Here is a 15876-nt window from a genome sequence, read left to right on the forward strand (position 1 = left end):
CGAATAAGTATTTGTTTTAAATACCAAAAATTTTAACATCTCTGCTATGGAAAACTGCCGTACGGTACCGGTATTTTACTCCTTATTATTCTGAACTAAAATACCAGTATCGGTTTTAACTGGCCGATTTTTTTCTATTCCAAGTGCAAGTTCCCATAGTTTTCCGGTTTTAATGATTTTCTCACTGTGTACTTGAATGCAGAAGCCAGGAGTGGTGTAGCGAGAATACAGCTAATAAGTAATAGTCATTCTCTTTTTACTTGTCTTCCAGGCGCCCCAGTCATAAGATGACAGCTCCAACTACACCATTTCTAGAAGGACGGATAAATGTGTAGCGAACCGCCCTATGACCTTTCGGTCTGCTCTCGCAGTTTCTTTGCTCACATCGGCAGCTCACAGCGCAGAAGCAGCAGCGTTGCAACGGGACGGTAAAAGGCATCGCGCGCCGTCTGCTGGGCTGGACGTTCGCCGCGGGCGCATCACCGCAGTTTGCGCCCCCGTTTCTCTTTTTTCTCTCCCGCCCCGGAGGGACGCGCTGTAAGGCGGTGTGCGCAAGCGCACATGTGTGCGCGTTCGGCGACGCGAGCGCCAATGTTTTGTTGCGGCGACCGCGGAATCGCCGGCAATTCAGTACGTGCCGAGCGGGCATGTCGTCATGACGCCGATGTCGTCGCTCCTGTGGCTTCTGCTGCCCGCTCTGTTCGCCGGCGTCGCAGGTACGTCTTCGTGCAGGCGTCTACCCTGTCCTGATTCTCTAGGTCTGAAGACCGCCATAGCTCAAAGATCTGCGGCTGAATGGACTGAATACATTTAAATGAACATGTCGGCTGCGACATTTTTCCCTGTGCGTTTCCTGTATACCGTGAAGTCAACTTTTCCCCTTCTTTATGTTGGCTAGAAAACCTGTTTTTTCGACCAGGATCATTTGGGTAACGGTAATGATGATAGTAATGTTTCTTTTTGTAGCTTACCGCCAGTAAGCATTGAACTGGCATGGTCGATGCGTTTTTGGCACCTAACAGTATCAAAAAGATCTACTGGTTTCGTTTCTTTAGAGACGATGAAAAATCAAAGAATTACATTAAAGCCTTTTCTGTGCATAGCATTCCTTTGCTATTTAATGTACTTCCGAGTACCTTTTGCCTTGTAGAATTGTTTCAAAGATGCTGCTTTGAAATCTAAATTTTTATTATATTTAAACAACTATTTATCTTTTACTGTGTAATCGAGATGGACACGACGTTACCAAGTTACATCTAGACTACTTACTATTTAAAAAAAATATTTATAATACAACTTCTCATTACGATACGACATTTACGATATTGCAGTGCCTGTGTTATTCTGATTACGATGCAAAGTTGCTTTGGACATGAATTTACCATTAATCTGAAATACTGTTTGAAATTTTGTATTTATGAAGCTGAGGTCAGAATCATTATTTTATGTTAAGCAATCTGCCTAATATCTGGACATTTTACAGTAAGAAAATATGATTTATGTAGTAAGCAAAAAGCGACAATATTTTGCATGGATTTACTCCACTGTAATCAGTATTAAATCTAGTCATAATTGATATCCGAACAAGAAAAAATCGAATCACATCATTTGACTTGAAGCTTTATCGACTAGTGAAAGAAAAACATTTTAGTATAGTACGGAATTTCATCACAATTCTTGTAACAAAATCTCCACTGTTGATTAAATTTTAGGGTTTAACAGCTACGTAGCTTTGCGTACAGCTCATGGTAAATTATTTAACACCTCTGCAACTGCCGCTATGCTCATAGAAATACTACGTTAGACAAGCAATAGTAATGATTTACGGTAGTCATATTACTTGTATATAACTGAAATTAATTCAGGTAATCATTAAATGGAAGAAATTACCTACGTAATCGGTAGATACTGTACTACTTGCAAGCAAGAAGGAATGTTTACATATAGATAAAGGGTATAACTTGTAAAAATTATACAGAATCAAACAAAAAAGATCAAACTTATGTAATTCTGCTCATGCACCGTAATCACGCGTTCCCTCTCCTTATCAATGGGCGTACTGGAACATAGTGAAAAAGATAACATACGCTTTATAGTCGGTACCATTTCCCCGATATTCATTGTGAAAAACCATTAAAAAGCCAAAATCGCACAAAATATTTTTTATTCAAGACGATGGGCATCAACAGTGTGAGCTGTCATCTTCAGGTCTCAAACTGTTTTTGTAGTAAAACATGCTCGTTTCACACTGAATCTCATGCAGAAGATGTCTTGAATAAATAATAGTTTATGCGATCTTGACTTTTGAATGGTTTTTAACAGCGATATTGGGGAAAGCGTACCGACTATAAAACGCCGGGTTTCAGCACGCACATAGATAAGGAGAAGGAACATGTGATTACGGTGCATCAGGAGATTTACATGAGTTTGAATTTTTTTCTTTTGATTGCATATAATTTTTATAAGTTATACCCTTTCTATATATCGGATCATACCTTCTTGTTTTGCAAACAGTACAGCATCTACCGCTTGTATAGGTAATAATGTCAGACGTTTGCATATTAGGAAGTGTATCAGCTGCGTTCTTGGCTTTTGAATGGTTTTTAATAATTAAAGCTAATAATGGCAAAATTCAATCAATATTCAATGCTTTCCTTATAAAAGAAACCTGTACATATTTATAAATTCCACGTATTCTTGTACATGGTTGTAAAGTTGTTCATAGGTGAAAGTACGTAATCAGAGCAGAAAGTAACCCTCGTATGTCGTTTCTTGAATCGACTTTCCTACGTATGCTGCATGAGACGTTGTTAAAAGAATTATACTCTGGAGTCTTGACATATTCTAGTAGATGCATGAAGTCGTTTAAGATACCGCACTAATCATAAAGTAGGGTGGATGGACATGGTCTTACATCCCCACGAGAGTATCCTGTGTCTGCCAATGTCAGTCTTCGTCGTGTTACCTGGTACTGAACCAGATTAGCTTCCCTTTACAGATTCATAATTCTCGCAATGATTTTAGTCTCTGGAGACGAGATCGTTAGAATACTTCAGCAATTTATAGTTGTATTGGTTAAATTTATAGGACATATTACAGCATACATTTCCGTGGTACCGTTAAGTGATGTAAGGTATAAATCCATATTAGCACAAACTGCTGACTTACCAATTTTCCAGTTACCACAATCCTATAGTAACGTTTTTCCGTAATATTAAATAATACCAACGACTCATAACTTATCATTAACATCTAATTTCATCGGAGAATTTGTTAAGTAAATAATAATGTGTTTCTTCAATAAAATACATATTCATCACTTTAAGTTATAAAGCACTACCCCACAACTTGTTGTATAACATTGATTGTTTCTGCACATTATATAGGGTTCAATTTCACGCCATCAGTGAAATCGTTAAAGATGGACCATGAACGTGATTCGGAGAAAGACGTGAAAGAAATTGTACGAAACCTTGTACTTGCATGAAGTCGCACCGCGCACAACGTAGCCTAGAGTGGCTGCACAAGGTATTCGGTTCCTCGATAATGTGTATCCAGCATCTGCCAGAGTTGATCTTTGTTGCGTTGCCTGCCGACTGTGGCGTTTTTTTAACACTCCACTGACATTTGTTTCACGTTACCAAAGTTGTAAGCTTTTGCAGTTACGTAATTGGTTTAATGTAGTACAGGATAACGGTCAAATTGCAGCAATATACACGTTTACGAGAGCATTGCATGCGAAGCATATTTCGGCATTAAAACAAGACAGGAGAATCTGTATTTTCTCAATACAAATTAAGCATCAAACACGCTTGCGGTATACCGTTTCAAGGTAACGACACACTGAAAATTTATCACAAACATGTAACCTTTATCATTGAATGTCAGTGTTGAGAAAACACAGATTCTTCTCGTTTGTTTCAATACTGAAATTTGCTTCGCAGAAGTTGCTCCATCTTCAGCGGGTAAGTAATACTAAGTAATAAATGGACTTACTGAAAATGGAGAAAGGTCTCGGAAAAGATTTTAGGTATTAAAATAAAAAGAATTTGTGTTTGCTCAAGGCAAAACCACATTTCCGTATTACGTTTTAGAAAGCAAACGCGGACAAAAGAGAGCTTCAACCACGAGAGATTTACATACAGAGCGTTTCACTTTTAAAGTGACCGCCAAAACTTGTGCGTGAGAGTAAGATAACAGGATTAGTGGTACAGATCGAAGTTGATTTAAAACCAACATTTAGAAAAAACTTGAAATTCTAGATACATTACATTAGCCACGTGATTACTTTGCACATTTCAGTTCTGTAACCTTTGTTAATACATTGTTTCTGCAATTCGTTAGACTATGTAGTCATAGAATATTTATTCTCTTAAATGGTCAAGCATCATTTGTGTCTGGTATATAAGTGCCTTAAAACACAGATTTGCCGCTCAAATAAATCGTTAGTTCTACATACTCGCTAATGAGTAATGTAATGTAATTTGAAATAATGTGAAACAATTTTTGGATTAAGAAATCTGGGAAAAGAAGGAAAGAAGGGTTTGTCGATGTCGCTATAGTTCTGTCAGCGAAGGAAAAGGACTCAGAGGATGAGCTGAACGGGATGGACTGCGTCTAGAAAAGAGGTTATGAGATGAACAAGGATAAAATTGAAAGAATGGTGATGAGGTGTAGTCGAATTAAACCAGGCGATTATGAGGCATTTAGATTAGGAAACGAGACACCAAAATTAAGAGGTAAGTTCGGCTACTTGGGGAACGAAGTTACTGACTACCCTCGAAATAGACACGATAAAAAGTGCAGAGAGGTCACTGCAAGAAAAATATTTCTGAAATAGTAAGTTTGTTAATCTCAAATATAAATTTAAATGTTAGGAAGTCTTTTCTGGAAGTATTTGTCATTACAACGACAGGCGCAGTATCGACAAGGGCAGTAATTGCTATCGACTTTGCGGCAAAGAAGAAATCGAACTGTTTTGCGTCTCCTTTCACTCGCAGAAATTTTAGCTGTCATTTTAGGTTACTGCCCAAAGACACACACGGAAATCGCGAAGTATTTATGTCATTCTCTGTTCTCTAATCAGACGGAAACGTAAATAAAATCGAAGATAGTAGAACATACTTGTGTTATAGAGCAAGTAATCTCCAGAATATGTTAACACCGTCACGATGTACATGTAGTGTGCGTGTGAATCTACATCCCTTAACTCGAGAAACCACGACATTATCCACTACACTAGCATCTTGCTGTGTGCTGTTGGTCTCCTATGTAGGCTATCATGGTACCTCTTGAAAGCTTATATCTTTGCATTATTAAATGAGTTTAATGATAAAGTTGACATGTTTGTGACAAATTTTCAATGCGTCGTTACATTGAAACGGCATATCGCAAGCGTGTTTGATGCTTAATTTTTAAATTGTTGACGATAACGACTCACTCCTGAGAGAACTCTTTTACATGAAAGCATTAAATGTCGATAAATCATTATTTGATTTAATTAAAACAATAATTATAATAAATCGTACCAAAACCCCTCGTTTTCATAAATCTTTGACATGCGCGTGACAAAGTCTTGTGAAATGACTGTTACTCCCTCCAACCGATATGTGAAACTACTGTTGGTTTCGCCCTGGTATTTATAGCCGAGTTCGACTCTCGGCGCCCACTACGCACCTACACATTCTTTCGTTTCCAGAAACGCACTGATATTCGGTTGAACTTACATTCTTTTAGCGTTTCCCAGGTCTGTTGGATTTGGTGAACTGAAATTGCTTAATAAATTGAGTACCAGACACGAAGAATGATTGAAAGTGAGGTATCTGTCCCGTTGTATTGGATTTACCGACATGTTTATTTCGAAAGACTCCTTAATTACGCTTTACCAGAGACTTTGCGTTTTCACCGCGACACTGGTCTCACCGTTATTCATTTCACTGTTATATCCCAGGTAGCGCTCGGCGATAGCTGATCTAGTCTGACCAACGTAACACAGGTCACATGAAGCGAAGAAGCGTTTTTACGTAACTTAGATCGACTTTAACTTAGCAAAGAAGGCTTTCTAGCTTTATTGACGCGTGAGAAAATTTGATGGATGACATATTGCCGTAGAAGTTTCCGATCTTTCCGGTTACTGGTCCTGCATAAGTTGGATAACCGGTTCTTGGATTTTCTGTCTCAGTTTCAGATATTTTACCTGCCGCTACGGATATACACTAATTATGACTTTACTTGGATTTTCTGTCTCAGTTTCAGATATTTTACCTGCCGCTGCGGATATACACTAATTATGACTTCTACAGGAGGACCGCAGCTAATCGTTATCACTGATTTTGTACAAATTTATGGTTCATACTGAGCGTGGACAGAAACGAAATTGACGAGAGTGGGAGCTCCAAATGGGCAGACGAGTTGAAGAAGAAGCACGTTTGGCGCATATGGAGCTAGACGTAGACCATTTATGTTTGCGTCGTTTCAAGGCAGCAAATGGGATAGCAGAAAGAGCGCAGAACGGTAGACCGAAGATTGTGGGTTCGAATCCAAGTGCGGAATTTTTCTTTTGCTTAAAATTTTGTTACTTGTGTTGCAAATGAAGAGAAATAATGTTCAGTATATTGTATTTATTAACATTTTCATAAAAAAAAAGCCGAAGAAAAATCTGGGATTCAGACGAATTTCCAGGAGGAGGTTGTAAGGTGAAAACATTAGATACTTCTATTATTTTGCAGTTGATAATTTGCACATGCTGGGTAGTATTCAAGTTGTTGTTGTTGTGGTCTTCAGTCCTGAGACTGGTTTGATGCAGCTCTCCATGTTACTCTATCGTGGTGCAAGCTTCTCCATCTCCCAGTACCTACTGAACCTACATACTTCTGAATCTGCTTAGTGTATTCATCTCTTGGTCTCCCTCTACGAGTTTTACCCTCCACGCTGCCCTCCAGTACCAAATTGGTGATCCCTTGATGCCTCAGAACATGTCCTACCAACCGATCCCTTCTTCTAGTCAAGTTGTGCCACAAACTCCTCTTCTCCCTAATTCTATTCAATACCTCCTCATTAGTTATGTGATCTACCCATCTAATCTTCAGCATTCTTCTGTAGCACCACATTTCGAAAGCTTCTGTTCTCTTCTTGTCTAAACTATTGATCGTCCATATTTCACTTCCATACATGGCTACACTCCATACAAAACTTTCAGAAACGACTTCCTAACACTCAAATCAATACTCGATGTTAACAAATTTCTCTTCTTCAGAAACGCTTTCCTTGCCATTGCCAGCCTATATTTTATATCCTCTTTACTTCGACCATCATCAGTTATTTTGCTCCCCAAATAGCAAAACTCTTTTACTACTTTAAGTAGTATTCATACAAAACAGGAAAATTAGTAATTTTCTCGGCGTCTTACACACGTTATAAACGGTCTATTTTTACAATTATGCGGCTGTATAATGTTTCTATTCAAAAACAAATTTGGTTTACATACTCTGTTTAAAAAGTTGACAGCAAACCACGCGTAACGCAACAGTTTACCAAATTTGGTGAGGATAGCTAGTGCTGCTCTAGATTATAATGTATTTGGGCCCAGTTTTCTTGGGATGTCATTTATTTTTCCCTTGCGATGAGATAAGAGCAGTTTTGAAGCATTTTGTTCAAAGTATTCCACTAATGATAAAATTGGACATCGCGGGGATCCGCTAGCGGAGTCCGTTTAGGGTGGGTTGGGGGAGGAACGAAATTAATACAGTGTGGTGGCAACCCTTCTTTATCTATTCTCGCCGTATAATTGTGGATTTGCTTGCACTCCCTACGAATTAATTAGCACAACAAACTTGTTCGCCTGCACGTAGAGTTTCATCGCATCAAATACAATGCATTTAGTTTATGCCGGTTTATTTACATCGTAAGGAACGTAAAAACTGCAGCTACCCCTTCAAGCATAGCCAGTTTCATGATAAGCGTGCAGACAGTTTGGCATTCTGTTGCATACCAACACATTCCATAAATTCTCAACATCACATTTCACCAACATGATTCTGTAAGCATTCTCTATGAGTGGATACCTGGCTGAAAATCCTGCACGGTTTTTTGAGCATTTCTTAAATATCGACGATGCCCATTTTGTGAAGTGTAAACATCCTATAGAAGGTTGATCTCTGCATCTACTCGTTTTCTGTCGCCCTCCTGATGCACATGATGACTCACTAGCAACTAATAATTTTTTCCTGTCATAACTGTTAACACAACAGTTTCAGATGAACCTTACTAAAGCTTGAACTTGCGACCTTGCACGCAAGGTGTTTTTTTGTGAGAGGAGACGTGGGTGCCAGTCCGGTCTCCACCAAGTTGGATATTGAAAAACTCCCCAAAACCACATTTAGGCTGACTGTCGCAGCAACCCTCATCGTCAGCCCGCTAGGAAGATTCGATCGGGAGCAGGCTTGTCTCTCCGAGCCCTGGGAGCGATGCGTTGATGCAGTCGCGTATCCGGGCTGGCCCACTGGCACATAGCATACCCCTCTCAAACAGCACCGTGGGGATGGCCAGGATTGTCATTAATGGTGTCACATGCCCCATTCCACGAGACGCTGCGTAGAGATTTTGAACTTAAGACTTGTTTATCAGGAGCTGTACTCCATCTGCTGTGCTCCCTTTGGCAGCTAAATAGCAGCAATACCGTCTACCTCTTTTTCGAGCGCTGCTGCACAGGTGTGCATTAGCGATCTTGACTACGGTGACGGTCAATTAAAACCACTGTGAAATTGTCGACATCAATGTGGTACGTGACCATACAATAGATGTAATGAAAGAAAGAAAGTTGTGGTACATTCGGTCATTCGGTAAAGTTACTGTGTCTCGGTAGAAAAGAAGTTTTGTCTAACTTGGTCATCTAATAAGGTAGAGACGTCACTGCTTGAAACTAATTAAGAAGTAGCTTTAAAGTTACACAGCAGTGCAAAGATCGCGGAATTTCTCTGCAGCAGTGCTTGGCTTTTGAACTAGAATCAATGTCAATATGCTCCATGTAACTTTCTCACTTTTATTCTCAGGACGTAAATCGATACTTGAAACTTGCACTTTTCATTAACTGGTTTGCTGTCTGTGACTTTGCTTGTATGTAATGGATATACGCATGTATTTGTGTATGTACGTTCCATAGTTCTCCTAAACTACTGTACCGATTTCAACCAAACTTTGTACACATACCACTAACCGCCTGGAAAGAATCGCTTTGGGGCTAAAAACTGCCACTTAGTAACTTTTAAAAAACTTTACCCACCATTTCATATCTTTGTGAAACTTTTCCTGGCTAACAACCCCCACAAAATGACGCAAGGAAAAAAAAGTTCATCGCTTGTTACATTTTCTTTGTTCATGCAGCAAAACTGCCGCATCAGGAATAACTTCGTTAATAACAGTTGTATTCGTGACATATTTAAAAGACAATATTCACATATACCACCTAATGTACTTGCAAAATTACATCATTGTACGGTACGTATTTCAGAGGATATGATGTCATAAACATTGAGATGCATGAAAACGAAACTGATGGGATAAATTCGCTTGAGGTACAGGTGAACAATCTGTACAAACAGATGTCAAATTTATGTGAGATTTGCAGGCAACAGCACGGGTAAAAAGTTTCACCCGAACCTCTGGATCGATTTCAGCTAAACTTAGTACACACCCTACTTACTATCTGAGAAGAAATACTGTGGGGGTAATTACTAGCAACCTAGGGCTGCTAACGTGGAGAGTGGAGAGGTAGGAGAAGATGTACAGAGAAAGGAAAAAGAAAGAAATAGGCAGCCATAAGGGGGTGGATGAGTTGGACAGAGAGAGGTGGGAGGGGGAGATGATGAGAGGGGAAAGGAGCACATGGTCAGAAGGGGTAGGATCAGATGGAAAGAGAGAGTGAGAAAAGAGGAGATGGACAAAGAGAGGATAGAGGAAGAGATCGACATTGAAAGGAAAGAGGAGGAGAGTGGAAGAGAGCGGAGCAAGGTGATGAACAGAGAGAGAGGAGGAGGAGATGGACCGTGAAAGCGGAAGTAGGAGATGGCTAGAAAGAAGTGGGGGGAGAAAGTGTGCAGAGAGAGCGAAGGGGAGATAGAGGAGGAGATGGAAAAAGAAAGGTGAAAAAGCCGATGGACAGAGGGGGAAGGAACAGATGGACAGAGAGAGGAGGAAGGAAGAGAGGGGCTGTTAGAGGATTGGAATAAACACATGCCCACCAACGATGGGTATTCTGCTAGTTTATATACAGGGTGAGTCAGGAGGGGTGATAGTGTTAGTGATTCTGAACAAAAACTTCATGTGGACGTATGCTCTATTCAGAATGGTTTCCGAAATAGAACACATTTAATATCACTTTTGCACGCTTTTCTTGAATAACTCGAAAACCGCGCCCTCCAGTGAAAACGTGTGGCAGTACCCAATTAAAATATATTAAATTTCCTACAATAAAATTTCTATTCATTTTTTTCTCTGGAACTAATGGTTTCTGCGAAAGGAGCGCGAGAATGTTGAAAAAGTCGCTCGACGCGCTTGCGCTGTACCTTACGTAGTTTCCCGAGCTGATAGACCAAAAGTGTCCCGTATCAAAATGTTCGTCTCAATTTGTTACCTCAATATGCAGCTATTGCTACACGTCGACAAAACAAATACCGTACAAGAGCTAGACTAATATGAGACAATTCTCTCGAATGGGTACGTAAAAATCCGCTTTAAGAATCATTTTCTTTGTAACAGGAAACAAACCGACGCTGCCCGTCGGCTAAGATTGTCGCATGAAAGACGTGATGAACAGTATTTGTTTAGGCTAATTGCAGCTACACAAACGAGAAACAAAATTGCAAATATCTGCCGGAACAGCAGAGAAATGACGCCTAACGTCTCTCGGAAGGGCACTGAGTCTTTGCAAGTCGATTATGGTAGATCACATCAAGAGAAACAACTTTTGTTAGAGAAAAAATATTTTCTGACGCTATTTGGCATGTTAGTCACCCTTTTCTGTTGTTTGCCGTGCGGGGTAGCCGAACGATCTGAAGCACCTTGCCACGATTCGCGCGACTTCCCCCCCCCCCCGCCCCCCCTATCGGAGGTTCGAATCATCCCTCGGGCATGGGTGTGTATGCTATTCTTAGCGTAAGTTAGTTTAAGTAGTTTGTAAGCCTAGGGACCGATGACCTCATCAGTTTGGTCCCATAGGAAATAACCACAAATTTCCAAAAAATTAAAAAACAATTCTATTGTTTATCCCCTTGAGACGTAGGCGCTCCGCGGCATGCATATGCCTTGTGTGTTGCCTATAAACAAGTCGTCTGCGCTCTATGAAAGGGTTTTAGCCTAGCAAAATTAAAGTTCCTGATTCGCTTCTAAAATATCTTTTTCCGCTTAGAGACAATTCTTAAGGTTTCCTTGCTGTAAGGCACTTTGTCACATTATTGGTGTAGTGTGCAGCACACATCGATAGCAGGCCCTGCTAGTTCGGTAAAATTCCGTCGCCCCAGGACCAGCGAATGCTAAAGCACCCCTATCGTCACCGGAACCCGTCAGAGAACGACTTGTTTCTAACAAAAGTTCATCCCCGTGACTTTACCTGTTACCCTTGCAAAAGATTAGGAAACGCCCTGTATTGTACACTGAAACAATTATTGGCTCTCAGTGGCAATCGTTCTCGTTATTTGGTTGACGCATTTTGCAATTCGAAAAAGATATGGATTGCGCTCATACTTTGAAAGTGTCCCAGGTCAATTAAATACACCAAAGAAATACCATCAGATCGCTTCAGAACATTTTTCGTGCCATTCTTTCTCATCCCCATTCCACCTCCTCCTATGGGCAGCAAGGCTGTCTTATTCCCGCAGCATTTCTACACAAATAATGAATCAGTATATACCAAATTCGGTTAAATTGATCCTGACGATCATGAGAAATGCTTTCGTGTCATTCGCTTTCACTCACCCTCAGTCATATGGATGCTAGGGGTGTATTACCATCACAATAATTGTATAATGAGTCATATATATGTAACCCCCCACCCACCCCTTAGGCGTGGTAGGTGGTTCTGAGCCTTCAGAAACGTTCGAAGGCGTGCTCACGGCAACAAAGATTCATGGCAGTCGGATAAATGATGTAGGAACGCATAGAAGATGAGCAAGAAAACAATCATTTTTGTATGTCAGAAGGCAGAAAGTAAAGCAAGCACACAGGGAGGAAATAAGGAAGGAAGGTTAGCTCTCAACGTATCGTTGTCTCGCCAGTGTGGTGGTTATTAGAAACGTAGTGCATCCGAATCTGACCTTGTTGAGTGTTCTGCGTCCTGTAATTTGCAAAGATGAATTTATGATGATAGATGTTGTCGTCGGTGTCACGATCAAGGTGAATCGTAACTGTTTTTCTTCCGAATATTATTATTATTATTTAGTCATCAGTCTTCTGACTGGTTTGAAGCGGCCCGCCACGAATTCCTCTCCTGTTCTAACATCTTCATCTCAGAGTAGCACTTGAAACCTACGTCCTCAATTATTTGCTGGATGTGTTCCAAACTCTGTCTTCCTCTACAGTTTTTGCCCTCTACAGCTCCCTCTAGTTCCATGAGTCATTCCCTCTCGTATTAACAGATGTCCTATCATCCTTTCCATTCTCCTTATCAATATTTTCCACATATTCCATTCTTCTCCGATTTTGGGCAGAACATCCTCATTCCTTACCTGATCAGTCCACCTAATTTTCAACATTCGTCTGTAGCACCACATCTCAAATACTTCAATTCTCTTCTGTTCTCGTTTCCCACAGTCCATGTTTCACTACCATATAATGCTGTACTGCAGACGCACATTCTCAGAAATATCTTCCTCAAACTAAGGTCAATATTTGATATTAGTAGACTTCCCATGGCCAGGAATGCCCTCTTTGCCATTTCCAGTCTGCTTTTGCTGTCCTTGCTCCGTCCGCTATTGGTTATTTTACTGCCTAGGTAGCAGAATTCCTTAACTTCATCTACTTCGTGACCATCAATCCTGATATCAAGTTTCTCGCCGTTCTCATTTCCACTACATCTCATTACCTTCGCCTTTCATCGATTTGTTCTCAATCCACACTCTGTACTCATTAGACTGTTCATTCCGTTCAGCAGATCATGTATTTCTTCTTGACTTTCACTTAGGATAGCAATGTCATCAGCGAATCGTATCACTGACATCCTTACACCTTGAATTTTAATTGCACTCCTGAATCTTTCTTTTATTTCCATCAGTGCTTCCTCGATATACAGATTGAACACTAGGAGCGAAAGGCTACATCCTTGTCTTACACCCTTTTTAGTTCGAGCACTTCTTTCTTAGTCGCCCACTCTTATTATTTCCTCTTGGCTGTAGTACATATTGTATATGACCCTTATCTCCCTATAGCTTACCCCTACGTTTCTCAGAATTTCGAACATCTTGCACCATTTTACATCATCGAACGCTTTTTCCAGGTCGACAAATCCTTTGAAAGTGTCTTGATGTTTCTTTAGTCTTGCTTCCATTCTTAACCTGAACGTCAGAAATGCGTCTCTACTGCCGAACTGGTCGTCATCTAGCGCATACTCCATTATTCTTTATATTATTCTTGCAAGCAACTGTTAAGCTGAGAATGCGGTAAATCTCGCACTTGTCAGCTGTTGCCGTCCTCGGAATTGTGCGAAAGTCGAAAAAGATATGTATTTGCCGTTTTGCAGGTTTGAATTTTTTTACCACAATATAGTATAAACAGGTGGTAGTAAAGTAGAAGTAGTTTAAAAAATACCTAACACAAAGAACTGCAACACGCATTATGGTATACAAAAATGTTCTTCGTATTTCCCAACTTAACGGATTTGCACACACATTCCGACAACTGGTTAATGTGTTCAGTATACATATTGCTGGCGGCAAAACAGGCCTGGCAACGACTAAGCATGCTGTGAATGACGTCACCAATTTCGTCTTGAGGCAATAACGCCCTTCTTCCTGCAAAGCTCGGAGAATGGTTGACGGATGCTGGCGTAATGCAATCTCTCTCCCTAGTGCATCCCAAGCTCTATGGAGTTCAAGGTGGGAGAGTGGGCAGGCCAGGCCATGCGAGGAATATCTTCCGTTTCCAAGAAAACTTCAGACAGCCGTTCTCTATGAGGTAGAGCATTATCCTTTATCAGTAAGAAGTCTGGGTCCACAACATCTCGCAATAACAACATACTATGTCCCAAGATCTCGTCATGATGCCTGAGAGCAGTTAAACCTTGCCAGTTCACCTGCACAGTTTCATGAAGAGGTATCTGAGAGGTCAACATCATGCCTGCCCAGACCATTAGATATCTTTTTCGATGGGTCCCAAATCTGTGTTCACCCTTCCCTCCAGATGCGAATCCGTCGAGAATCACACTCACGACCAAATTGGGACTCACCTGTAAGAAGAACATTTGCTCACCGTTGGACCTTTAAGGTGACATGTTGACGACACCACTCTAAACGTTCCATCCTGTGACGACATGTCCGAGGTATACATACAGCAGGTCTCTGAGAATAGAGGCCACTCTAAAGAGAAGCCTTCTGTACTCCGTTTGGCTAGGTAAAACACCCCCAGTTGACGATGCAAGGTCAGACGCCAGTTACTGTGGAGTACTAAGGTAGTACTGTTGTGCCCTTACGGCCAAATAACGATTTTCTCTATCTGATGTCACACGTTGTCGGTCCTGCCATGGTCTCTATAAACTGTCGCCACACCCGAGAAACAACAGAACGACTCACATTAAGCCATCGGGACACCTCATTTTCTTCCTCTGGCCCTCCAGCGCAGAGAGTCTGCCAGGCGTCTTCTCGGTACCACGCTGCACCATGAGTGACTGTGTACCAGGTGTAGAAGTATGAAACCAGAATTTCCTTATAGATGGTGCTAGCCGTCAGTGTAGGGCCCGTGAGACCGAGTGTCCAGCGCCATCTGCTTCCTGTAACGGCTGACGACGAATGTCAACACACACTACCCCAAGTTCCATACATCGGTATCTGTTTCAAACCCGTAAACATGTCGAGTTTTACGCCTGCGAACTACGATTTGCGGACAGCACGAGTTTTTCGTCATCATTTGAAGAAAACTGCTGCAGAATTGCATCGAATGCTTGTCGAAGCTTTCTGAGAACATGCTCTTGGGAAAATTTAGTATTTTCAGTAGTTCAAAAAATTAAAAAATAGTGATTTTGACGTGAAAAACGACGAGCTCGGGAAACCACCTATAAATTTCGAAGACAACGAATTGCAGGCCTTATTGGATGAAGATGATACTGAAACTCAACACAAAGTTGCGGAACAACTGATTGTGATGCAGAAAGCCGGTCTCTCTTTGGCTGACAGCTATGGGAAAGGGGCAGAAAACGGGAAAATGCGTTCCGCATTAACTGAATGAAAGACAGCAAGCAAATCGAAAGACCACTTGTGAAATGCTGCTCGCCAGATGGAAAACAAAGCCGTTTCTCCATCGAATAGCGACAGGTGACTAAAAATAGATATATTTGAAGAATACTAAGCGTCGTAGATCATGGGTGAATCCAGGAAAAGCGTCGAAATCCACTGCAAGAGCAAATAGCCTTCGAAAGAAGACAGGGTTCTGTGTCTGGTGGGACCAGAATGGTGTCATCTATTATGATCTGCTAAAACCTGGTTAAAACGGTAACACTGATCACTACCAAAAGCAAATGATCGATTTAAATCGAGCATTCCGTGAAAAACGACCGGAATAAGGAAAAAGGCAACACAAATTCATATTGCCCACGCTAACGCCCCATCACTCACAGAAAAACGGATCAGGGAAACGATCGAGGCGTTCAGTTGAGAAATACTGGGACATGCGGCC

The 15876-nt window shown here is 41.0% G+C and overlaps 1 protein-coding gene across 1 annotated transcript in view; it reads left to right on the top strand.

Annotated features, from left to right (window-relative positions):
• The first annotated feature begins 544 nt into the window (after window positions 1-544).
• Window positions 545-15876, top strand: part of LOC126353795 (uncharacterized) — a 349588-nt gene continuing 334256 nt past the window's right edge. Inside the window, exon 1 of the mRNA XM_050002893.1 lies at window positions 545-716. Coding sequence (XP_049858850.1) covers window positions 656-716 — 61 coding nt within the window. The 5' untranslated portion in view covers window positions 545-655. The remainder of the gene's footprint in view (window positions 717-15876) is intronic.

This window comes from Schistocerca gregaria, chromosome 1 (assembly GCF_023897955.1).
Source record: "Schistocerca gregaria isolate iqSchGreg1 chromosome 1, iqSchGreg1.2, whole genome shotgun sequence".
Taxonomy (NCBI): domain Eukaryota; kingdom Metazoa; phylum Arthropoda; class Insecta; order Orthoptera; family Acrididae; genus Schistocerca; species Schistocerca gregaria.